At 44.9% G+C, this 25,595-nt stretch overlaps 1 protein-coding gene across 1 annotated transcript in view; it reads left to right on the forward strand.

The window, feature by feature from the left end:
* The window catches only part of SSU72 (SSU72 homolog, RNA polymerase II CTD phosphatase), an 81,818-nt gene that overhangs the window by 7,386 nt on the left and 48,837 nt on the right, over positions 1-25,595 (forward strand). Inside the window, exon 2 of the mRNA XM_029579318.1 lies at positions 14,971-15,114. Coding sequence (XP_029435178.1) covers positions 14,971-15,114 — 144 coding nt within the window. The remainder of the gene's footprint in view (positions 1-14,970; positions 15,115-25,595) is intronic.

Consider the following 25,595-nt stretch of genomic DNA (forward strand, 5'->3'; position numbering starts at 1 on the left):
AAATAAAACTACAAGAGAATACATATTTTGTCTTTGGATCCTACAAAAATATTTTAGTTGGTGCCCAAATTTCCTAAGTATTTTTTTCTTTGCCTTCAATGCTGGAAAATTCCTGGAGCCAGATCATTTAGGTGCCTAAAAATCAGAAAAGGTAAAAAATAAAGCAGAAGAAGCAAAAAGCTATTTAAAAAACCCCCAAAAACCGCAAAACCCGAAGAAAACAAAGATCTCAGTTACGTGTTTTTCTCATAGATACAGAATAGTGAAAAGCTTTAGTAAATCAGGCCCTAAGAAAAAATAGCAATGGAGCAAAAAAATGAAAGAAAGCAAAGCATTTTTTGTGGTGGTGGTGGTTTTTTATAAAAAGATCAGGTAAGATCTAGTTAACCAATTTACTTTGTTTTTGGCTTGAATTTCAAGTAATTTCTTCATATCCAGCAGGAGCAAAGAATTAAAGATAATGGAAAATAACTACAGTTTCTATTTCAGAAATGTTTAATATATCTAATCCGATTTGAAAAACAAATAGCCAGTTTAGAGCAGCATTACTATAGTTGGTTCTCAGAATATCAGTTTCCCTCTTTCTTGGTCTAGGTCTCTCTAATATGTTATGGCCTATTCCGCTGGGGATGGAGAGTAGGTATAGAGTCTTAAGGACATACCTTGGAGAGGCTGAGTGGGCTGGAGCAAAGGTCTTCTGCCCTCTGGGTTGAGCCCATGGGTACAGTGGCTTCCAGGACTTCTGAGGTGAAAGTAAGAACCAGGAAGGACTGAGACCAGGAATTGCAGGAACATGGCTAGGCATATGTCGGTTAACTGTGTGGACTGTTGGATCAGCAAAAGTGTGTCAGGCTAGAACTCCTTACATACAGTCCTCTCTTTGGGGGACACCTAATGTTGGTCTAGGGTTCTTGATTCAGGATCCCTGTGGTTCCATTGCAGGATCCCCTGGCCTCGAACACCTGGGGCTGCAGGCTTAATCCCTAATACCCCTGACAGAATGCTACCTCCTCCCATTAGCCACTTCTGGGGCTCTATCTTGGCTTTTCTGGATATTCTGGTAACATTTAGCTACCAGTTCTTTAGCATGGATGATATGGACAAAATAATACAAGCATCCTCTGATAACTCTGGCATCCAGAATCTAGTGGACAGTGAACTCTTGGTGCCCTTTCACCATGACTGGTGTTGGAGCAGAGGGCTGTATTCCTGGGAAAGGGATTAGGTTTATAGAGCTTCAAAAGGGCCATATGGAACCCTGGATGAATATACAAATTGGCTGGAATCTGAAGCCTGAATGCTACTGCATTTTTGTTCTTAAATCTGGAATGGTACCATAAATTTCTGCTCGAGCTTATTTGATGGCTTCTTACTCCTTATGTGAAGATCCAGACCTTGCCCTCTGTAAATTGTGGGGCTTCCTGGTATTGCTGATCCGTGAATTCCTTCTGAGACACTTTAGCTGTTCCAACTCACACTGGACTTGCACATGTACCTGCTATTTAAAGCATTTATTCACAATGCTGCTGTGGGGACCCTAGACTTCTGGGCCTCCCCTCAGTGAAAGCAAGGGTAGATACCATAGCTTGTAAAGAATGGGGAAGCTTTAGTTTGCTGAGTGCTCAGTTATTACACACAAATTCTGCCATAGGGAGTAACTACTCAGTTTGTTGCTGAAAATTACAGTAGAGGAGATACTGCTCTAGAGTCTGATTTAGCCGTTCTGTCTGCCTGTCGGATTGTGGGTGATATGCTGATGACAAATGGAGTTGGATATCCAGAAGCTCAGTTATTCTTCTACAGAAGTGTGCAACAAACTGGGAGCTTCAGTGAAAAGTTTATGTATATAAAAATGTATTTGCTCTCATAACACGCTTGAAGTGGAGTACAGATATAAACATACATAAATAAAAACACAACAAAAAGTCTAAACATAATATACCTGTTCTGCAAGTCACAATGACCTGGCCTTAGCTGGATGCAATCTCATTGAATGCTTGTGCAAACAAGGTTTTTTGTTTTTTTTTAAGCTTTTTAAAGGACTTCAAGCATGTTAAAGCTCAGAATTGCTCTGGAAGAGAGTTCCAAAGTATTGGTCGGACCACACAGATGTGCTATTCTTGGAGAAGGCACCTCTTAAATTTTTTTTATTAGCTGACCTTAATTTGCATGATGGTCTGTCTATACGTAAAACTGTATTGCACCAAAAGGTTGAGTCCATTATATAGAAGCCTGTGTGTATCACCAACTTATTTTATGTATACCTGTTTGTTTTATCTGATTTTTGTTTGTGCAATTATTGTTCCTTGTCTTGAATCCTGGGTACATGCAGGATATAAGTCTTTTAGATGAATACTTATCTTTTACCCATAACCTGGGATGGTAGAACTGGGGTAATATGGTAGCACAATCTTTAACCCATTAGTCCAGAATGCCACTGCTAGGATATCTGCAAAGTTTGTGGCATTGGCTGGGAAGACTGCATACAGCGAGTTGCAGTAATCTAGACAAGTTTGTGGAAGATTGTCTCAAACTCTTACAGCTGAAGTGATTTCAGCTGCTTGAGAATGCACAACTTGTAAAATGGGGATGATTTAACCACTAACTTCATCTGTGGGTGTATTAATAGATGTAAGCCTAGATTCCATCTACATGTTGCACATTATAGGCAACCAGAATGCTATGACCATCAATTGGAACAAAAAAATTGAGCAAAAACTTGAATAGCAACATCAGAACAAGGAAAAGAATATTAGAGTAAAGAATCCAATTATTGTCATATACAGACACTATTGGATATAGTGATGCTTGTCAACTATAATCTACAGGCTCTTCTCAAGCAATCTTGCACATCATATATCTTTCCCAAAATATTCCTAAAACCTCAATGAACTTATTAACTTCTACCAAAAAAAGTTTTTTAAATCTACTTAGCTTAATATCCCGCTCTCCATGAAAAATTAAATCCCGACATTGCTAATATTTTGGCATCCTACAACTCCTGCATCAGGATGATATTCCAAAAGTCCTCCACAAAATAATGGATATAATTCAAAACAATTCAAATAATCCACCATTAATTGTTTTGTCCCTGTGTGGCTGTTTTCTGGAGGACTTTTGGAATAATATCCCTTAATACAGGCGTTTGAAGGATGCTGAAACACTGGCAGTGTCGATTTCTCTTTTCATGAAGAGAGCGGGATATAAAGCTAAGTAAGATTTAAAAATATTTTTTTTTTGTAGAAGTTAATAAGTTCATTGAAGTTTTAGGAATATTTTGGGAAAGCTACATGACGTGCACAATCGCTTGACATGATACTGGTTGAAGCCCATTAAGGGCAAAATAACCTGTAGATTATAGTTCACAAGCATCACTATATCTGATAATTTAAATGGGAAAAAAAGATAGTGCCTATACCATCAATTAGAATACAGAAGGGACTGTTAGATCTAAGACTACTGAATACAATTAGTTTTTCTCTATTTTCAGTTTATTATAAAAAAAAAAAAAAGCCAGCACTTAACATTTAAACATAATTCCAGATCAAAAGTCTTTGTCCATTAGGAATAAGGGACAAAACATTTAAAAATTCTTAGACAGCAGGCAACATGAATTCCAGGCAAGCTCTGTGGTCTCTTTCTAAAATCAAACTTGGAAAAGAAGAAAAGAGATCATAGAGCTTGCCCTGGAATTCATGTTGGCTGCTGTCTTTAAGAATTCTTAAATTTTTATGATACGTAAAAACCTGGATTTGGTGATGGGTCCCCTTCCAGAAGGTGATGCCATTCTTATAGCCAGGTGTTTTGTCACAGACATGATATGTCTTTGTAGCTGTAAGCTTGTGGGAATAGAAGACATGGGTGGAGGAAGTCTTTGGGTTCCCCTCCTTTGGATTAGTATAGTCCTCAACAGCCACCCTAAATGCATCAGCTTCCACTAAAAATAGTTGTAGTGGGTCTGGATGTACTAGGATTGGGGCCAAATGCCAGTTGCTGTTCATGGGTATACTTAAAATAAGTCCCCTTCTTAAGCACCTCTGTTAGTGGAGCTGTCAATTTGGAGAAACCCAGGATTAGTAATTGTATAAAATGTTGGTAAAAGTTAGCAAACCTCTGGCAACATTGAGTTTCCTTACCATTTTTTGGGACAGGCCATCGAGTCATTGCGCTGACTTTACTGGGATCCATCTGTATTCCTTCAGGAGAAATTCTTAGGAATTCCACCAATATCTTGTTGAATTCATATTTCTTGAACTTGGCATACAGTTTTTCTGGAGATGGTCCAAGACTCGACAAACCTGATCATGCTCTGCTGGATCTTCCGGAAATAAGATGTCATCCAGATATATATATATATATATATATATATATATATATATATATATATCTAAGTGCACACTGATCCAGCATATTGCACAATATTTCATTCACTAGATTTTGAAAAGTTATCAGGAACATTTCTTAACCCAAATGGCATCACTGGATATTCAAAATATCCATAACATGTTAGAAATGCGATTTTCCATTCATCTCCTTCTTTGATCCAGACGATTATATGTGTCCCTTAAATCGAGCTTAGTGAGTATTTGGGCTACCTGTAGGGGTTCCAATAGTTTAATAAAAAGGGCAGGGTATAGCAGTTACTAACAATTATGGCAATCAAGGCTGGAGGGAACCATCCTTTGGTACAAAGATGGGTTCCCCTGCTGATGGAGATGAAATATCAAATAGAGGAAAACTTGCAGAAAGGATCTAAGTATTCACGGATGGTCTTCAGTTCTGGTTTTGACAAGGGATAGATACATTCAAAGGTATTCCTGCCCCTGGCTGCAAATCCTATGGGACAGTCGTATGGTCTTTGTGGTGGAAGCGTCTTATCTTTTTTGGGTAGGACATCTCGATATGCCAGTTGTAAAAGCCCATCTTCAAGTGCCAGATAACAGATTGCCCGAATTCTCACTTTCAGCCTCTCCAAACTGGGCATCTTCATAAGGCATACAAGTGTGATGAGAACATCACCTGCTTAATCTTCCAATTGATGTGCATTTCATGTCGTTCTCGTTATTGAAAACTTAGGATGATTGGGATAAGTGGTGCTTTGGGTCAAAGAATACCCTGAGGATTATGTATCATGGTTAAAACAAGACATTCAGTCTCTAGTTAGACTGATGATCAGAGTGAACTATTGATGGTTTCAATCATGCTTACTCCCTTCTATTGTATAGGGACCTGGAGGTGATGAGTGAATGTGAGGTCCAAAAACCAGTGATGGCTAGAATGGGGGTTCTGTTAGTTTTGAAGGAAAGTTTTCAGTGGAATCGTGACAGTATTGACTGTTGGAGGGAGAGCTACCTACTGACCTGTTCCTTCTACTGGAGACTGAAGTCTGCGTTTCCCTGCTAGGGACAGTCCTGATTCCGAGGTCTACTGTGTCAAGAATTTAAAAAATGCCTTGAGAGACCACAATACAAGCACAAACTTGTCTCGATGGCACTTTCCTTCTCTTCCTCAGAGGTGGTGTTTCATGGCATCCGCCAGGATGGCTTCTCAGAGGTTAGCTAGTCTGTTGGTGGAGCTACCTGCCCTTTTAGGTTTTGTAACGTATGGTAACTGCTACTCCATGCAGGTACTTATAACAGAAAGATGGGGGTAACCTGCACCAAGTGGCAGTTACTACCATAAGAAATTTGTTGGGCAGACTGGATGGTCCATTTGGTCTTTTTCTGCTGTCATTACTATGTTTCACTTTCCTAAGTGTGTCTCTCAATTCTTGTACATAGTGAGCAAGGCTTCTGGCTGGGCTAATTCATCCTTGATGGAGGCCACTAAAACACACAGATGAGCACACAGGGCTGGTTCATTCCATTATAGATCATTTACTATCTGGTTAAATTCCATGGCATTCTAGTTTGTGCTGGCTCTGATGGAGCCCCCCGATCTGGATCACTAAAGGCCTGGGAGAGGGCAGCCCTGCAGAGTCTCTTTAGTTCAGGATTGTTTCATCTTGCTCCAGAAATGGTTACCCACGCCAGGGCCTCTTTTGTGAGCAAAACCTACTTTAAGGGATTCCAACAGGTATGAGTGCAGGTGTAGGTGAAACCATAACTTTTTGTTGCAGGAAACCCTGTAACTTGCCCCTATTGTTGCCATACTTTTCCAGAAGGTGGCATGTTTGGTTGAGATTGCTCACCTTAATAGGCAGGAGGTCCCTGGAAGGGACTCCACCTTCAGCTGAAGAGCATATCCAGGCAGTGCTACCATAAGGTCCTTCCAAGTATGCAGGGAGCTCCTCCATTTAGCCCAGCCTCTGTTTTGGGCTGATCCAAGTTGTCACAGCCCCCACTCCACTGAGAATGGAGAAGTAGGTATGATGTATAGACATCGATGTACCTTTTGAAGAGGACAGGTGGTTCAGAGCCACAGTCTTCTACCTGAAGCAGCCGCCATTTCATGCAGGTAGCTGCCAGGACTACTCAGGTAGAAGCAGGAACCAGGAAGGACCAAAGACCAGGAGTAGCCGAGGATCAGGACGAGAGTAGGAATACAGACAGAAAACAGTATATCACGGAGCACGCTTTGTGTGGATTGTTGGACCAGCAAAGTTGTCAGCTAGAGCTTTTTATGCCGCCCTCTATTTGGGAACCACTTAACGTTGGTCCAATAGGGAGCTTCCAGAAGTGGGTCTTTGCTTCATTTAGTATTTTCTGCAGAGTTCTTTGTGATTTCAGAGTCTCTGTGGCTGCACTGCAGGAGCCCCTGGCTTCAAACACCCAGGGCCACAGATTGAATTCCTGGAGCCTTTGAAAGTTCATCGGGCACTTGCAAGGGACATTAAGAAAAAATAGTTGCTCCAATAACACCTGAGGGTTTCTCAAGAAAAGCTTTCTCCTAAGTTGTGTGGAATGTACCACATAAGAGGAATTTTTTTTTAACCACACAAACATCTCTGTACTTGTAATAAACTGTAGAGCCAAGTTCATTTTTCAATTCAAAGAGATGAGCAAGGTTGCTATGGACGATATCTCATCATTAAAGGGCTTAAAAAAAGAAATCTGACACATCCAGACTATCCATAGTAAGGATAGTATCAAACACCCACTCTGCACATGGTAGCTTATTGTGATGACTTTATAATGGATAATGAAAATGACATTTTTATAGCATCTTCCACACTTTTGGATTACTTAATGTAGGATTTTGTTGAAAATTTCTTTTTTGAAATTTGGTGGAAATTGCCAAAAGGGTAGATCTGCTATGATCGTATCCTTTCTCAGTTTCAAGTCCCATTCACCACTTGACAGTGGCACATAATAGTCAGTCTGTGCTTGAATACAGAGTTCTGAGGAAGCCATAGGTGTGAGAGGGGGTTAGTTGGAGAAGATCCTGGGTGGTTATAGATGAAAGCTTGGGGCAGGAGGAAATATGAGCCAGAAAAGATTAGAAGTCATATCTGGAATTTTTACAAATATAATTGTGTTCATTAAACTTTGGGAATTCCAGAAGTACAATAAACATAGTAGCTTCTCACTTTAGCACATTTTGATTACCTTTGCTAGATTGTTACCCACTGCTGAGAGCATGTGCAGTGATTAAATATAAAATCGAGTGAATACAGTTGTGATATACATCAGGTAATGAAGTTTTTTCCTAAATAGCTTGGATTTTTGAATGGAAGCAAAATGAGACAGGACATGTAAGAAGGAGAGGGGGCTACTGGAGTGATTCTGGTAAACTAAAAGGGATGGAGGAAGAATTAGTTCTGGGGAAATTCTGTGCTACTGAGGAGTGCAGAATTGCAGTTTTCTCTGCAGAATGGAAGAGGCCCTAGCGTGCTGTGAGCTGAGCCCATCCCGCTCGCAGCGAAGATGGAGCAGGCCCCAGTGTGTGTGTGGGTGTTTTTGTGTAAGACTACGAGCTTCGGGGGGGGGGGGGGGGGGGGGGGGATGAGAGAGGATATGTGAGGGTGAGTGCCAGAGAGAAGGGGGAGCCTGTGTGAGGAGATTGTGAAGGAGTGTGTATACTTGTGAGATTGGGAGCTGGATTGTGTATGTGAGGGTGCTTGCTTGTGAGAGGTAGCCTGTGTGAAGGGGTGTGCGAGAGAGAGAGACATAGGTAGCCTGTGTGAGGAGGGGATCCTGTGTGAGGGACAGTACTGAGAGCAGTCAAACTGGGAGTAGAGGGGGAGGGGGGGTACTGGCAGGTGGAGGGCAAAGTGGCCAGGGGAATAGGGAGCGTGAGTGGAAGGGACACTTACAATGAACTTATAGGGAAATTCTGCTCAAAACATTTAAAATTCTGCATTTTTAAGTAATTTTTCCTATTACCTTTTAAATTAGTTACTGTCATGTATATTGTGGTGTTTTGACCAATATAAAGTATACAGAATTTTCCAGAATTTTAATTTATTTTTTTGCGCAGAATTCCCCCTGGGTGAAGAATGAGAAGAGTTGGTGTGTTTCACTGAGGATTAGGATTTTATCTGTAGAAGTATAAATACAAATTTTGACCATCTTTAGGTGCAATATTTTTTATTGGAGTAACTTAATACATTTCCTAGCATGTAGCCAGATGGACTCAGGACTAGTGGGTTATATACTCTCCTGCAAGCAGGTGGAGACTGAGTCAGGTTTCAAAGCTGATGTCATCTTAGATAAACCCCTGCAGTGACCTCAGCCCTTCAGTATCTCTATCTCCTGGCAGATGTGGACGTGCTTTCCCTATCGGGATCGCTGTACTCTTTTTAGAAGAAGAAATTTTACCTTTAAATTGGAGAAAGATTGAGCCCTGCTCTCCTCCAGTGATACCTAAAGGTCCCTCCCCCAGTTGAGAATTCCTGAGGCAACTTCTGAGATCCCTCCAAGGTGTACCTTGGTCTAGTAGCTGGTTCCCGGCGTGGACTTTGCTGCTGAAGCAGCTGAAAGTCAGTGGGTGTAGGAAACAGAGCGCAGTGGTGACGGCAAAAGCCCTCTCCCCCCATAGCTGGAGACTATCTCTGTACTCGGTCGGTAAGCGCTGAGGCCAGGTATGTGTTTAAAAAAAAAAAAAAGGAATTTACTGTTCAGAGATGTTGGAGGAGTTTCAGTGAGTTTTCCATAGAGACATTGCCGGCCCTGGTATCGAAGACTCTGAAGATGCTGGGAGTTCCTGGGTCAAATTCCATGACGGAACTTAAGAAGAATCCCATTCTGGTGTCTCTACAGAAAGCCTTTTGCTATTTTCCGGTACTGGAAGCCATCCAAGAGTTGATCAACCTGGAATGGGACGCCCCTGAAATGAGTTTTAAAGGTGGCTGAGCATTAGAGGCTTTATACCCACTGGATCTGACAGCAAGAGAATGCCTGCGCTTCCCTAAAGCGGATGCGCTGGTCTGCACTGTTTCAAAGCGAACTGCTATCCTAGTGGAGGGAGGAGCGGCCTTAAAGGATGTGCATGATAGGCGGATGGATTCCATCCTTAAACAAGCCTTTGACACAACAGCAATGACCTTACAGATTGCTTCCTGCTGTGCCCTGGTGGCACGCTTATGCCTGCTCATCTCTAGAGAGGTGGATGACTCGGGGGGTGTATGGAGCCTGCCGCTGCCTTTTTAGCTGATGGCGGGCTCTGACCTAGTCCGGACCTTGGTCAGAGATGGCCTCAGTGATAGCGGCCAGAAGACAGCTATGGCTGCGAAATTGGTCAATGGACGTGACCTCTAAGGCAGACCCCACAAACATGTCCTTTAAGGGAGTTCAGAAACGAATTGGAAAAGCTGGCCAGTAAGTGGGGTGAATCTCCAGTGCCCCAGCTACTGGAAGATGAGAGAAGGCAGTCACAGCACCCCTCACCTTTGAGGGGCTGATCCAGGAGCGCCCAACACTTTTGGACCTACAGAAACTCAACGTTTCAGAAGCCTCAGTCCTCCCAACAGCCCAAGAGAGGGGCAGGTTTGGGTTCAGGTTTGGCCTGAACTCCCCAATGAAGTTTTGCTGACCCATCCACGGAACGAGGAGATAGGGGGTTGACTATCCCTCTTCTACCAGTGCTGGGTTGACATCGGGCAAACTGTTACTGGATGTCATACGAGAAAGATACACACTGGAATTCTGCAGCATTCTTCGGGACATGTTCATGCTGTCTTCTTGCCACGCCCAGCACAAGAAGCAGGCAGGAGTCTACCTTGATAAGGCTTCTCAAATTGAGGGCTATAATTCCAGTACCTGTGCCCCAGGAAAATACAGGGGGTTATTCCATCTATTTCATTGTACCCAGGAGGGAGGGTTCCCTTTGCCCCATCCTGGACCTCAAGAGTGTCAACTGATACCTACGGGTAATTCATTTCCGCATGGAAACTCTGTGCTCCATGATAATGGCCAAACAGGGAGCGTTTGGGACCTTTGAGGCCTACCTTCATATTCCAGTCCGGCAAGGTCATCAGAGTTTCATATGTTTTGCAGTTCTGGGTGCTGCCCTTCGGCCTGGCCACCGCCCCCCAGAACATTTTCCAAGATTGTTGGTCATAGCGGTGGCACTGAGGAAAGAGGGAATACTGCTGCACCCGTACATGGACGACTGGTTGATCCAGGCGAAGTCATTGGAAGAGAGTCTCAAGGTGACGGCCCTGCTTCAGGAGCTTGGTTGGGTCAAAAATATGGATAAAAGCAGCCTCAAGCCCTCCCCGTCCTTGGAATACCTGGGAGTCTGATTCGACACCAAGCAAGGCAAGGTATACCTCCTGCCTTCACAGATAAGGAAGTTGATATCCTGAGTGTGATGGTTGACTGACAAGATTCACCCCAAAGTGTGGAGCTGTCTTCAGATCCTCGGGTTGATGACATCAACTCTGGAGGAGGTACCGTGGGTGAGGGCACACGTGACAACACTCCCTGCTGCCATGTTGGAACCCGCTGTCTCGAGACTATTCAATTCTCCTCCACCTACCGATGGAAGTATGTTCTCTGCTCCAGTGGTGGCTTCAGGAAGCTCACCAGGGCAAGGGTGTAAACCTGTCCCTGCTGAACTGGCTGGTTCTCATGATAGACACGAGCCTCCGGGGTTGTGGAACTCAGTCAGTAACTGATGGCCCAGGTATGTTTGACAAAGGAGGAAGTGCTCTGGAACATAAACTGCCTGGAAGCCTGGGCAGTCAGATTGGCATGTCTACAGTTCAGCCACTTACTTTGGGGTCATGCGGTCTGCGTGATGTCTTGCAACGCAACAGCAGTAGTCTACATCAACCGCCAGGGAAGAACCAGGAGCCAGCAAGTGTTTCGGGAGAGAGATCTCCTTATGGAATGGGTGGAATTGAATCTACAGATCTCTGCCTCCCACGTCACAGGAAAAGACGGCACAGCAGACTTTCTAAGCAGGGAGAGAGTCTGGATCTAGGAGAATGGGCATCGTCAGCCAGAGCCTTTCAGCTGCTGGCTCGTTCTCACAATGTGATGGTTTCCTGATTCTTCGGTCACAGGAGAGATCAGTTGTCCCTGGGGATCGACGCCCTTCTTCAGACCTGGCCAGAAGGGGACTTCCTATACACTTTCCCTCTGTGGCCACTGGGCAGGGTCATTCGCAGGATCGAGCACCATGGGGGTAGTCCTAGTGGCTCCGAATTGGCCCAGGTGCCCATGGTTTGCAGACATGCGGAGACACCCCCCCCCCCCCCCCCAAAGCCTCCCACCGCACAGGGACCTGCTCCAGCAAGGTCCAGTCCTTCACGAGGATCCGACTCTATTTTGTCTTACGGTTTTGGCCCTTAAGAGGGCTCGCCTCATGAAGCGGGGATATTTGGTGGTAGGAATTACCACTTTGCTCTGAGCGTGGACATTCTCGACGTCTTTAGTGTATGTGCAGGTCTGGAGAGTATTTGAGACCTGGTGTGAGGAACATGGTTCTGGAATTTTTACATGACAGCTCGAATAAAGGATGGACCTTGAAGGTCCAGCTCCTGTTTCAGAGGTGAACGGAACTTGCCTGTTGGTGCATCCAGGCATGGCCACTGTTGGAAACAGGATGCTGGGCTTGATGGACCCTTGGTCTGACCCAGTGTGGCATGTTCTTATGGCCTGTTTTTCTAAAAAGGGGTAAAGCACCTCCGGCCACCCCTACGGTGGCCAGTCCCCCTGTGGAATCTTAATCTAGTATTGGAGTTTTTGGCAGGGCCCTCCTTTTGGCTGCTAAGCATTCTGTCCTTAAGCCTGTTAACCCTGAAAACGGTGTTCCTGGTGGCAATCTCTTCATTGCCTCTCCGAACTACAGGCATTGACATGTAGGCAACCATTCCTCCGGATGACCCCAGGAGCGTTACAACTTTGTACCGTTCCATCCTCGTCCAAGGTAGTCTTGGAGTTTCATATGAATTAGTCCATTTCATTGCCGTATGTAGATAGGCATAAGGACACAGAAGAATATCGCCTTCGCCATTTAAATGTCAGGTTTTTTATGTGGTATCTGGAACTTTCAGAACCGGTGCACAAGACGGACCATTTGTTTGTTCTTCACGGTGGAAGGAGACAGGGCAAACCAGCTTCGCGGGCTACCATAGCTCGCTGGATCAAGGAGATGGTCACTGGAGCTTATGTAAAGGCAGGAAATCCATTACCCTTTCAGGTTAAAGTCCATTCTATTAAGGCTCAGGCAGTATCTATGGGCAGAAGCTAAGCTGCTGCTCCCGTCAACATCTGCCGAGCAGTGACGTAGTCCTTCTTACATGCCTTTTCTAGGTTCTATTGCCTGGATGCTCAGGCCCGAGAGGATGCAGCCTTTGCTAGGGCGGTGCTAACCGGACTGCGGGCAGCCTCCTGCCCCGATCGGGAGTAGCATTTGTACATCCTATTGGTCCTGAGTCCATCTGGCTACACGCTAGGAAATGGAGAAATTACTTACCTATTAATTTCATTTTCCTTAGTGTAGACAGATGGACTCAGCATACTGCCCAAGCAAGAATGGTATCAAGGAATCATCTGTGAAGTAAATATAGATTCCAAGAGGTTACGGGTAAGCCGTCGCCCAATCCCTAGATCAGGGCATCTATAATCTTGCTAGGATTGAGCGTTTGAGTACGGTTACGGTTATCCATTTGGAATCAAGTTTTTCAATAGTACGTCCACAATGGCTTTTGAAGACAATACTGAATGGCGGAGGTCACTGCAGGGGTGTATCTAAGGTGAGGTCAGCTTTGAAACCTGGCTCAGTCTCAGTCTGCTGACTGGGGAGGATAACCCATTGGTCCTGAGTCCATCTGTCTACACTGAAGAAAATATTATTAGGTAAATTTCTCCATTATATTTAGTGTCTTACCTATAACATTTTTTTGATTTAACTTTTAGATATGGATATAATATCCAAGCGGACTAAAAGGGCAGTCATACTGGTTCAACCCGTAGAAGAGGAAATTAGGTCTTGGCTGTATTTCAGGAAGTTTGAGACTAACAGGCCGATGCAGTAAAGAGTGCTCAGGCTGAGCGAACTGTTAGCCCCGTTTGGCCGCACGTTTTTGACGTGCTATTTTTACCCCTTATACACGGGCCAATACAGTAAAAACCGCAGGAGAGCTGGCACTGAGGCGCGTGCCCGCTCTCCCGACACGTGCCCAGGCCACTCTCCTGGGCGCGTGATCAGAGTATTTTAAATGAGGGCCCGCAGTAAAAAGAGGTGCTAGGGACACTAGCGCGTCCCTAGCGCCTCCTTTTTGACAGAAGCGGTGGCTGTCAGCGGGTTTGACAGCCGACGCTCAATTTTACAGGCGTCTGTTCTCAAACCCGCTGACAGCCAGGGGTTCGGAAAACAGATGCCGGCTAAATTGAGCGTCCGTTTTTCAACCTGTGGGCCGCGGGCAGATTTAAAATTATTTTTTTTAAACTTTGAGGCCTCCGACTTAATATCACTATGATATTAAGTCAGAGGATATACAGAAAAGCAGAAACTGCTTTTCTGTACACTTTCCCTGTGCCGGCCGAAATTAACTTCTGCCTTTGGGCAGGCGTTAATTTCTGAAAGTAAAATGTGCAGCTTGGCTGCACATTTTACTTTCTGAATTGCTCGGGAATGACTAATAGGCCCATTGACAAGCATTTGCATGTTGCAGACACTATTAGTTTTTTGTTTTTTTTTTTGGGGGGGGGGGGGGGAGGTTGGCCTTACGTTTTCCACGCACTATTACCCCTTACTGTATAAGGGGTAATAGCGCGTGGCTCAGGCTGAGCGCACTATTGGTCTCCATTTGGCTGCGCGTTTTCAACGTGCTATTTTTACTCCTTATACAATAAGAGGTAATAGTGCTATTTTTACTCCTTATACAATAAGGGGGGTAATAGTGCTATTTTTACCCCTTATACAGTAAGGGGTAATAGCGCGTGGAAAACGTGCGGCCAAACGGGGGCTAACAGTGCGCTCAGCCTGAGCGCACTTTACTGCATCGGCCCGATTCTGCAGAAGGCAGTTTAGGGGATTTTGGGTTGAGTAATCAATTTCTGAAGACTAACTCTCCAACTGAACTTTTATATCTGAACTTGAGATCTTATACAATTGAATCATGCTTAATTGTTACCAATTGTTTGACACCACCTTTCCTGTAGTCCTAGATTTGAGCTGCAACATTTTGTTTTGTGATCTTTTCAAATAAAACTATACATTTGATTACCAGGAACTGTCTGAAGTTTAATTTGTCTATGGCATAATCTTTGTTCTAGTTAGACCACTATCCTAGACCATTATCAGTTGATTTTAAGAGCAAAAAGAAAAGACTGATCTCCATAATGTGAAACCTGTTACTGGTTTCTCTTCCTGAATTCTTATCTAATGACATCTAATTTTTTTTTTAGAAAGTGATTGTCCATTGAAAGAAAATACTGTGTATATAAATCAAACTTACCATGAGTCCTATAGCAACAGGACTAATTGAAGATAATCTTTTAATTAGTTTTAAAAGAACTGAGTCAATTTTAAATTTTCTACATTAATGTTTGTTTTTGTTTTGTGTTTTTCTTTCAGTAAACGAGGATTCATTGTCCGATCCTTTGGAACAGGGACCCACGTGAAACTGCCAGGACCGGCACCAGACAAGCCGAATGTTTATGATTTCAAAACCACATATGATCAGATGTACAATGATCTACTTAGGAAAGACAAAGAACTGTATCCCCCATGGAACATACTTTACTTAAAGCGATATACGGTTCATCTTTTCAAGGTGTAAATCTTCCTTTTGCATATGCACCACACACACTGGGTTGACTGGCAATTTTTGGTTTACAGGGGCACTAAGCAGTTTTCACATCAGTCAGCAAAGGTGGAGGTTTCTTTTTCCTTTTAATCCTAGCTCCCCTTGTAATTAGCCTTTGAGCACTAATGCATGTGATCATAAGTGCTTTACTGAACTGGCTAGCCCTTTTTTTTTTGACTCGTGCATTTTATCCAGTGGAGAACACACATTTTAGCTCAGTCGAGGAACCAGCTAAGGATGGAGATAAAATAGGATTGGCATAAAAGGAAGAAGCAACAAAACAGATTGTTTTGCAGCTTTACCAACCAAACTTCTTTTAAACTACCTGAGAGAAGTCCTAGCAGTACAAATAAAATTTAGAAATATTTCATTCTCGAAAGCACTAGGTCATTATCCAACACCTCATCTTTCTGATAAAGAGCATCTCTTCTGTGTCTTTTTTCCCTCACGTTTGCAGAGAGGAGGAGGCAGGAGTGATAGCACAATTAATTTATAAATTGTCTGGAAATTAGGAAGCTTTTTAAATGCAACTAAGTAGGATACTTGTTTAGGGATTATAGATCTTTGACATCTCTGTTCTTGGGACGTGGGTTTAAAAATTTGCTTTAGGGTTTTAAATGGGCAGCTGGCATACCCTTCCCTTCAATGTGATTTCTAATTTTACTTTGAAATGTGCCTTTCAAATTTGGAAAAGGTGACTTAAATTTAGATTTAAAAATAAGCCAACTTTGGCAAATTAAATTTGCCAATCTCTAGATCAAAGTTCAGTTATACTGTCCAGAAAAGCTGTTAATAGGCTATGTCATTTTTTTGATTCCAGCAGTTGCATCCTGCTCATTTGTAATCAGGTTGGGATCTGGGTTCTGAAACTAAGCCTTCATTCAAAAATATCATGGGAATCTTTTCCCCTGTTTATATCCCTCCTCCAAACCCCCCTAACCCAGTCATCACACTTCCTTGGGTAAGGGCCATGCACCAAGGCTGCTCCTGGAACCTAGGTGTGGCTGTTTTTATAGTGACTGGAAATCCCTCCCCTCAGGGGCTGCGAGCATTCCTGAGCAACAGAATCCCTGACTTGGCACTTGGACCCAGGTCTCCTGCCTCAGGCCACCACATCATACCTATGACCTTTTTTCTAGTTTTCTAAATTTTTGTTCCTCATCTTTAAAAGTCCAGAAGTAACTGCTTTTGCTAAAATATTTGACTAACTGAAAAGCTGCTGGTCCAGCACAGACTGATTTAATAAGGAGCTAATGTGTGCACATAAGTTTGTGTGCAAACTTGACTGATGATATAAGAAGTTTTGCACAAAACCTGGTGCTAATGTGCGCACATGAGAGCTCCATTATGCAAACCCCCTGTTAATTGCCATTCTCTGAAGACTAGCAGGATGATAGTCCTCACACATGGGTGACATCATCAGAGCCAGATACGGAAAACACGGGGTTCTCCTTTAGTCTTTTTTTTTTTTTTTTCCCATAGAGCTGTGAGCCTCGCAGTTTGAGCTCAAAAACTTTGGCCTTTTGCCTTGTAGAAAACTTTTTTTTTCCTCACTATTTTTCTCTTCGATACATCCCTCTCTGTGCCTTCCTATAGTGTCCCCGATCAGGGTTTTTGGTGTTTCGGTAAGTTTCCTTTCTCTGTTCTCCCCACCACCCCTCATGGTAGCAGTGCCTTGGTGCCCGCCTCGAATGTTTGACTTTCAGCCCTTTTGTTTTGCATTGTCATGGCCACATCCGGTTTTCACTGATGCCCCCAGTGCCCAAGGACCATGGCTATCACTGATACTCATGAAGGTATGCATCCTCTGCCAGGGGGCATTGCATGATGTCTGGGTTGCTGCTTGTGTGCTCAGATGACCCTGAAGGAATGTCTGCTTTGACTCTACAAGATGGATCAGCTCTTTGAGTCATGGAAGTCCAAGCCATTGGCATCAAAGGACTTCGGAGCCACACCAGTGGACACCATACCATTGAGATCAGCGGCACAGTCTGTCGCCGGTAGGTAGGTGCACTAGACACAGTACATTGTCAATCTCCAGGCCAAGGATACCGATTTGTCATCTTTGAGGGAAGCCTAAGAAGCAGCGGCACTGGTCCCCATCGATGCACCAGATTTTGCTGCAGTGCCCCTGAAGTGGCCTGTGGCACATAATGCCATCCTCCATCAATGCCTGGGGTCCATCCATGATGGTCTCCACCGGTCCTGGTGCCAGTCGCTGACCCCCTTGCAGGTCTGAGGAAGATGTAGCCACCCTTTCTTCCTTCCAGTCTGTATCGGCAACATTCGAGGAGGAGATGTAGCACAGAGTCCAGTTGGCACTGGAGCTGGTGCTGCAGGGCTTTGGCTAGTGCCGTCCATCCTTGTACCGCTTCTGGAGAAGCTCAATGTGCTCATCAGTGTATAACCAACCCAGTTGGCATCTGTTCCTGGGATAGCACTGGTGCCTGGAAGGGCACAGAGGCCTCCCCCTACCGATAGGGTAGTTGTCACCAGTTCCGAGGAGGAAGCTCCACTGGGCCAGCGGAGGCACTGAGGCCTGTAGTGTCTCCAGTCCAGTTCCATACAGTAGGGATGAGGGTCTCTATGACCCTCTTGGGGTGGGGGGGGGGGGGGGAAGTGATCAGACTAAGTCCTTTTCCGAGGACTCTGATGGTCTCCCATCAGACCCGTCTCTAGTTGAGCGAAGGAAGTCTCCGCCTGAGGACTTAACCTTTGCAGGGTTTGTGAGGGTGATGGTAGAAGCCATCCCATTCCAGCTTTTGACAGAGGAGATTGTCGGACACAAAATGCTTGAGATCCTTTAGTCTGAGCCTCCCAAGGAGATCATGGCGATCCCGGTACACAAAATCTCAAGGAGTTGCTGAGGATTTGAACACGCCATCTACAATGCCTCTCATTAACAAGAAGGCGGACAGGGTTTACCTTGTCCAGAAGGCTGCCGGATTCGATAAGCATCAATTGCCTGACCAGTTGGTTGAATCGGCCCTAAAGAGGGCCAAGCACTCTTGGACCCATTCCCTGGTGCCTCCGGGGAAGGACCATAGAGTGGTGACATTCTTAGGAGGAAGGTGTTCCAAGGTGCCATGCTTATTGCCTACCAGATCTACATGAGCCAGTACTCAGGGCATCTGGAAGCAGGTGCAGGAGAGATGGCTGAGCAGCTGCCTCAACAGCAGCAAGACACGCTCAAGTCACTGGTGCAGAAGGGTCTGGGGTGTGGGAAACATGAGGTCCGTGCATCCAACGATGTTTGAGACAGCATAGAGAGCCTCTGCAGCAGGAATCAGCGCCCGCAGAATGGCATGGCTGCGGGCCTCTGATCTCCAACCAGAGGTACAGGAACAACTTGATGACGTGCCATGTACAGAAGAGAATCTCTTCAGAGATAGGGTGAGGGATACTGTGGCCCATCTCCGGGACAGTCACGAAGCACTCCAGTAACTCTCCACTAGTACTTTAGACCCATCCTCTTCCAGTATGCCGTCGAGACTGGGGCCAAGGAAGTCTTTTGCCAAAGGAGATACTATCCTCTGCCACCTCGCTCCAGTCAACACCATCAGAGCTCCCACAGCTGGCCCAGGAAGCAGAGTGCTCCCAATCCCCAGCTGGCTCCTCAATCAAATCTGGGGATGGAGTTTTGACTGGGCTGCAGGGAGTGTAAGCCAGTAGGCTGCAGTTCTTTGCGAACCAGTGGCCCAGTATAATCTGACCATTGGGTTCTGTCTATTGGCCGTCAGGGGTACCAATTGAATCTATTGGGCATGGAAAGCCAAATTGCTCTCCATGCTCATTTTGGGGGCTGGCAGCGCATCAGGAGTTGCTGTCAACGGAACTTTCCTCCCAACTGCCAAAAGCGGTCAAGCCCATACTACCAGGGCAAAGAGCGGGGATTCAATTCAGGTACTTCCTGATTCCAAAGAGAACAGGAGGCCCTCATCCCATCCTAGACCTGAGGGCCTTGAACAAGTTTCTAAAAAAAGAAAAGTTCAAGATGGTTTCCCTGGGCACCTTGATCTCCCTTTGCAAAAAGGGGACTGGCTATGCTCCCTCAACCTAAAGGACACACACAAACCCATTTCGAGATCTTCCCCAGTCACAGGAAATATTTCAGATTTTGTGGTGGGAAAACAGCACTAGGTGTTGTCGTTTGGGCTCATGTCCGCCCATAGGTCTTCGTAAAATGCCTGGCCGACCCAAAGTTCCATCTCAGCCTGTCACCTCAATTGGACTTCATAGGAGCCCTGCTATAAACACATCTCAAGTCTTTTCTGCCTCGTCAGAGGACCGTCACTTTGGAAATCATTGTGGCAGAGGTTCAACAGAGCCAGCAGATGTCAGACCAGCACATTTTGAGGCTGTTGGGCTATATGGCCTCAACCGTCCATGTCACTTCCTTAGCACGCTTATACATGTGCAGATCACAGTTGTGCCAAGCCACTCGACTCCAGGATTGCATCAGTCACCCCGTCTCAGAGACTCACTGTCCTGGTGGCAGGTACTTTCCAGTATGGAACAGGGGATCCCCTTTCGGAGTCTCCCTACTCAAATTGTGCTAACCACGGATGCATCTACCCTGGGGTGGAGAGCTCATGTAGATGGGCTCGGCACCCAGGGTCTATGATCCGCTCAGGAACGTTCTTGTCAAATCAGCTTCTTGGAACTCAAGGCGATCAGGTACATGCTATGAGCTTTTGGAGATTGGCTGTCCAACAAAGTTGTCCTGATCCAGACTGACAACCAAGTAGCCATGTGGTTTGTCAAGCAGGGAGGCATGGAATCGTACCTCCCAGGAAGCTGTCCGGATCTGGTAATGGGCCCTGTCCCACAGGATGGTGCTCAAAGCCATGTACCTAGCCGTGACAGAACTTGGTAGCAGACAGGCTGAGTTGAGACTTCAGACCCCACAAGTGGTCCCTGAACCAGGGGGTAGCAAACCGGATATTCTGTCTGTGGGGGAGCCTGGATGTAGATCTGTTCGCATCTCCCTGCAACAGTAACGTGCCTTGATTCTGCTCCCTGTACAGGTCAGATGGCAAACCAGCCTCTGACACCCTTGCTCACCATTGGGGCAAGGGACTTCTGTAGCCATATCCTCAGATTCCTTTAATGGCGAAGACTTTTGAAGCTTCGCGCAGACAGCGGAACTATGATTCTTGTAGCCCCTCAATGGCGAAGATAGGTTTGGTGTCCACTTCTGCAGGAGTTGTCCATCAAGAGACTGATCTCATCGAGCAAGATCAGGACAGGCTCTGGCATCCTAACCTCCTGGCTCTGTCGCTTATAGCTTGGATGTTGAGAGGTTAATCCTGCAGCCGCTTGATCTTTCAGAGGATGTGTCTTGGATCCTGGTGGCTTCTAGAAAGTCTTCCACTAGAAAGTCCTAAGGACTGAAGCGGAAGAGGTTTTCTGTGTGATGTGAGCAGAAAGACCCTCAGTATGTTCTCCTGCCCCACACAAAAACTGCTTGATTACCGTCTACATGTATTGGAAGCTGGCTTAAAAACTTAGTGCAGTTGGCACATACCACCACAGTGTAGATGGTGCGCCCATCTCTGTACAGCCTATAGTACGTTTCATGCGGGGCCTGCTTCAGTTGAAGCCTTCGCTAAGGCCTCCCAATGTGTCTTGGGCCTCTGTGGTGGTAGCTCAGCTGTAGAAAGCTCCACTGGAGCTGCTGCACACCTATGACCTGAAGTATCTGACCTGGAATGTCATTTTTGGTGCTGGTGTCTTCAGCACAAAGGGTCAGCGAGCTCCAGGCCTTGGTGACTTACCACTTTACAGTCCATACAATTTTTTGTTTTTCTTGATAAGAATAGATTGGGCGTTGCCATTGGCAAACAAACACTATCCAATTGGCTAGCAGATTGCACCTCCTTCTGTTATGCCCAGACATGTCAAGGCTCATTCTGTCAGAGCCATGGCAGCATCTGTGGCCCACTTGAGAGCAGGTCCTATGGAAGAGATCTGCAAAGTTGTGACGTGGAATTCTCTCTGCACTTTCTCAACACATTACTGTCTGGATAGGGATGGTCAACGTGATGGGTTCAGCCAGTCTGTTCTTCAGGAACCTGTTTGGGTGTAGAACCCCAATACTCCCAACCTTGGGTCTGTTGTTTGGGTTCAGGCTGTGTCTGTTACCAACAGCACTGGTGTCCTGGTTAGGTGTTTGGGGAGTAGCCTGTAGCTAGGGATTGACCCATATGTGGTGATTACCATCCTGCTTAACCTCGTAGAAAAAGTTGCTTACCTGTAACAGGTATTCTCTGAGGACAACATGATGTTGGTCCTCATGAAACCCACCCTTTCACCCTGCAGAGTTGGGTTTCTCCTATTTATTTTTTATCATAATTCTATGTTAAGAGACTGAAGAAGGGACCCTGCATGGACGCATGGTATAGGGCATGCTCAGTGTGCCTAGAAACTTTGACATAAGTTTTCCATATCTGGCTCCATCTGATGTCACCCATGTGAGAGGACCTTGCTGTCCTCAGAGAACACCTGTTACAGGTAAGCAACTGTGCTTTATCCCATAAAACAGAGAGAAGCTTTATTTTCTTAGCACTCCGAATTTAAACTCCAGCTCAGAAGTGGAATGTTAGTCTGGGGAGTTCATAGTGTCGGGTCCTATACTTTGGATTTATGCACAGCAGACACGATTTGTGTGAATGTTTTCTGAGCAGAAAATGTTTTATTTGTACTAAACTTCTTTTTGCATGCATTTTTTGGGTCAGCATGTTTTGTTTTTTTTTAATTAATTTTTGGTGCATTAGCATACTATTAGCTTATTGGATTGGGAGTTAATTTTTACAACACTTAAAGAAAATGCAAGCAAAAATAGTTTTATTGCATTGGGCTCACCAACACATTTTAAAAAAGAACAGGGGAGCACTTCAGTGGATTTCTGGGTCAAGTGATTTTTGAGTTTTAAAGTTTTTTTTCCATTCAAGCAAACTTCACAATCTCTTTCTAGCTAAATAGTGTTTTAGGGGCACTTGTCTTTTCAGTGTTGCACAGAAACCCATCTGACTAGCATGCACAATTTTGTGTTAAATCCCTTTTTACACTTTGTAGTGTAGCAGTGTCCAGTCTAGAGATCATTAGGGTTTAGGATATCCACAATGAATGGCATGCTTTTGTATGATTTGAATCTAGTTTACATAAGTAGTGTTAATTTGCATATGCTTTGGGTGTATTCTGCCCTCCCACCCTTCCTTCACAATCAAGCCAGTTCTGTAAAGTGGGCTCAGCCGTGTGCACTGTTTGTGCGTTTGGCCATGTGTGTTCGCATCTATTACCCCTTTATATTGTAAGGGGTTTAGCGTGTCAAAAATGTGTGGCCAAACCCCCTGGAAACTAATAGCGCTTGTCACATGCAAATGCATGTTGATGAGGCTATTGGTTAGTCACCTGGGGTTCTGAAAGTAAAATGTATGGCCAATCCAAAGGGCAGGCGATGATTTATGAGCAGCCCAAAAAAGTGTACAGAAAGGCGATATTAAGTCTGAGGAACCAAAAATAAAAATAAGGAAAAAGTGCCTGCCGGTTAGAACGGATGCACAATTTTACTGGCATCCGTTTTCCTAACCGATGGCTGTCAGCGGGTTTGGAGCCTCTGTTTCCTGAATCTGCTGACAGCTCTCCTGGGCCAAGGAGGCATTAGGGGTACGTAATTGACCCTTGAGTGCAACCCCTCACATATAGGATCGCGCACGTTGGGAGAGTGCCCGTTTACTGAATCGCTCTGTTTGTTCCTAGGCCCTTGGCAAGGTAGCTTCTTGCAGTGTAAAGCTGCTTTGGAGAGCAGTCCCTGTGGATGTTAGAAATTCTAACCTGCAGGTTTGTTGTTCGGGTTATCTCAGGCTATCCTGTATATGCTTGCTTTCATCTCCCTCTACACCATCTCACACAGGATATGGGGGAGTACTTCCCTCCCCTCCCCCCAAATATTTTAGTTCTTACTTTACCCCATTTTTCCCTTTTCTGCCTCTGACAAAACAGGATAGCCCATTTGATTTAAGTTAAATGTTGGAGCTTTAAAGAGTTTCTGTGTGCACAGATTTTCTCTAGCTTTGTGATGGGGAAAGTCCAGGTTAGGTCAGAGCATTGGTTCTTTGCCCAGTTGGTTTTGCAGTTTGTGGCTTTTTTTTTCCTCTTAATACTCTTCCATCATCTGCCCACTAGATCATAAGAGTTGATACATGTCTGGAACACACAACACAATTCACTTTTGATAATAGGAGCTAGGCAGTTTGAGGTTAGGGTGTCAAGGGCTTATAACTATATTTTCATTAGGCAAAATGCAGTATTCTCAGAACATTTTAGAGAAGGTATAGCTGTAAAATATCTTAAATCTTGGAAAAAAACCATTTGCCAATTACCTTTTAGTTCCTCTGTAATGGTTAAACTATTTCAAAAATGAGCTTTGCCTATTAAAACAGTGTGTCTTGACTGATCTCATCCCTGCAGTTGTCCTCTGATTTCCTGCGCAGTGGTTGGTTGAGTTGGGCCAGAGTTGGTTTGTGTTAGTGTGTGACCCTTTTTTGGGGACCTAGTTAAATCTCTGCTCCCTAGCCAAGGGGAGACTTGGTTCATTTCTCTGAACTCTCTGCTGGCCAACACAGGAAAGGAAATCTCTGCTTTAGAGGCAGCGGTCCCAACCAGACCCACAATGGTGGACTCGAGAGGCCATTGAGGAACAGCAAAGGTAAAGCGTGTTTTAGAATGTCAAAATGCATGCGAACATTCAACTCGTGGAGAAAGGTAGGGTAAAGAAGAATCCATACTGCTTGCTCTTATCCTCCATAATTTAAAAAACAAAAAAGGTTCAGCACTGCAGAGCACAAGTAATGGATATTGTAGATGTGGGAAGCAAGTCTGCATTCTGGAGCTGCGAGTACTGCTGAAGTAGCACCCTCAGCTTTTAGAAGTAAAGCTAGAGCAGTCACAAGGTGGTATTGTGTACTTTGTCAGCTACACGCAGTTGCTGCTGTCTCCGGTCTCTTTATGAGAATTGTAGATGAGCGGGTAAAGAATTGTAAAAAACATTCTGCAGGTAATGACAAATATATAACGAAGTAAAGGGGGGCTTGTAAATATGACTTCACTCCTGAGTAGCCATGCCAAGTATTTTCCAGTTTTTTAGTAAGTGGACTGTAGCATAGACAGTGTACACCAATAATCAGAATTCATATCTGCTAATTTTTATTCTGTATTTAGTGTTTAAAAATTTGCATATAGAATTAGGTCCCTCTATTTTTTTGAGAAGCCAGTGGTTGAAGATTTTCTCATTTTTGTGTAAAGCTCCATGACTTATGGTGCTTAGGCTGTCAGCGCTTCACTGTGAAATCCTATAGCTAGTATAGTAGTTTGCGCTCTGCACTACGGAAGAGAAGTTCATTGATCCCCAAATTAGTTCTTTGTGCTGGCCAAGGCAGGGAGTCTCTAGGAATCTTTGCTTTAATGTAGGACTCCTTTTTCTTTGTTGGAAAGTGGTAGATGTTCTGGGTATCACACTTGCATCACTCTTTACAGGTTGTGGTAGCCTAAATGCACGAGATTCAGGTGGTAGAGGGCTGCAAATCAGTGATAGAATTTAACTTCGGGCTGATACAGTACAGTGCGCTCCGGAGTTCACTGTTAACCTGCCATTGGACGCGCATTATCCCTTACCCCTTATTCAGTAAGGGGCCGAAAACGCGCGTCCTACCCGCCAAACCTAATAGGGCCCTCAACATGCAAATGCATGTTGAGGGCCCTATTAGATATTCCCGCGCGATTCAGAAAACAAAATGTGCAGCCAAGCCGCACATTTTGCTTTAAGAAATTAGCGCCTACCCAAAGGTAGGCGCTAATTTCTTCAGGCACCAGGAAAGTGCACAGAAAAGCAGTAAAAACTGCTTTTCTGTGCACCCTCCGACGTAATATCATGGCGATATTAAGTCGGAGGTCCCGAAGGGTAAAAAAAGTGGGAAGGGGGGGGGGAATTTGAAGTCGGCCTGCGGCTGTTGGGTCAAAAACCGGACGCTCAATTTTGCTGGCGTCCGGTTTCTGAGCCCGTGGCGCTCGGCGCGCTCGAGAACAGACGCCGGCAAAATTGAGCGTCAGCTGTCAAACCCGCTGACAGCCGTCGCTCCAGGCCAAAAGGAGGCGCTAGGGACGCGCTAGTGTCCCTAGCGCCTCCTTTTGCCTGTTTCTATCGCCGGGACTCATTTAAATACAGAATTACGTGCACAGGCGAGCGGGCATTTGCCCGCTCTCCTGCGGACTTTACTGAATCGGCCCCTGATAGTAACATAGATGACAGCAGAAGGACAGATGTGTCCAGTTTGCCTATTTATTCCTGTCTGCTCTGCTAAGGTTATATCCCAGCTGTCAGGTATAGAACTTG

This window comes from Rhinatrema bivittatum, chromosome 15, assembly GCF_901001135.1.
Source record: "Rhinatrema bivittatum chromosome 15, aRhiBiv1.1, whole genome shotgun sequence".
Taxonomy (NCBI): Eukaryota; Metazoa; Chordata; class Amphibia; order Gymnophiona; family Rhinatrematidae; genus Rhinatrema; species Rhinatrema bivittatum.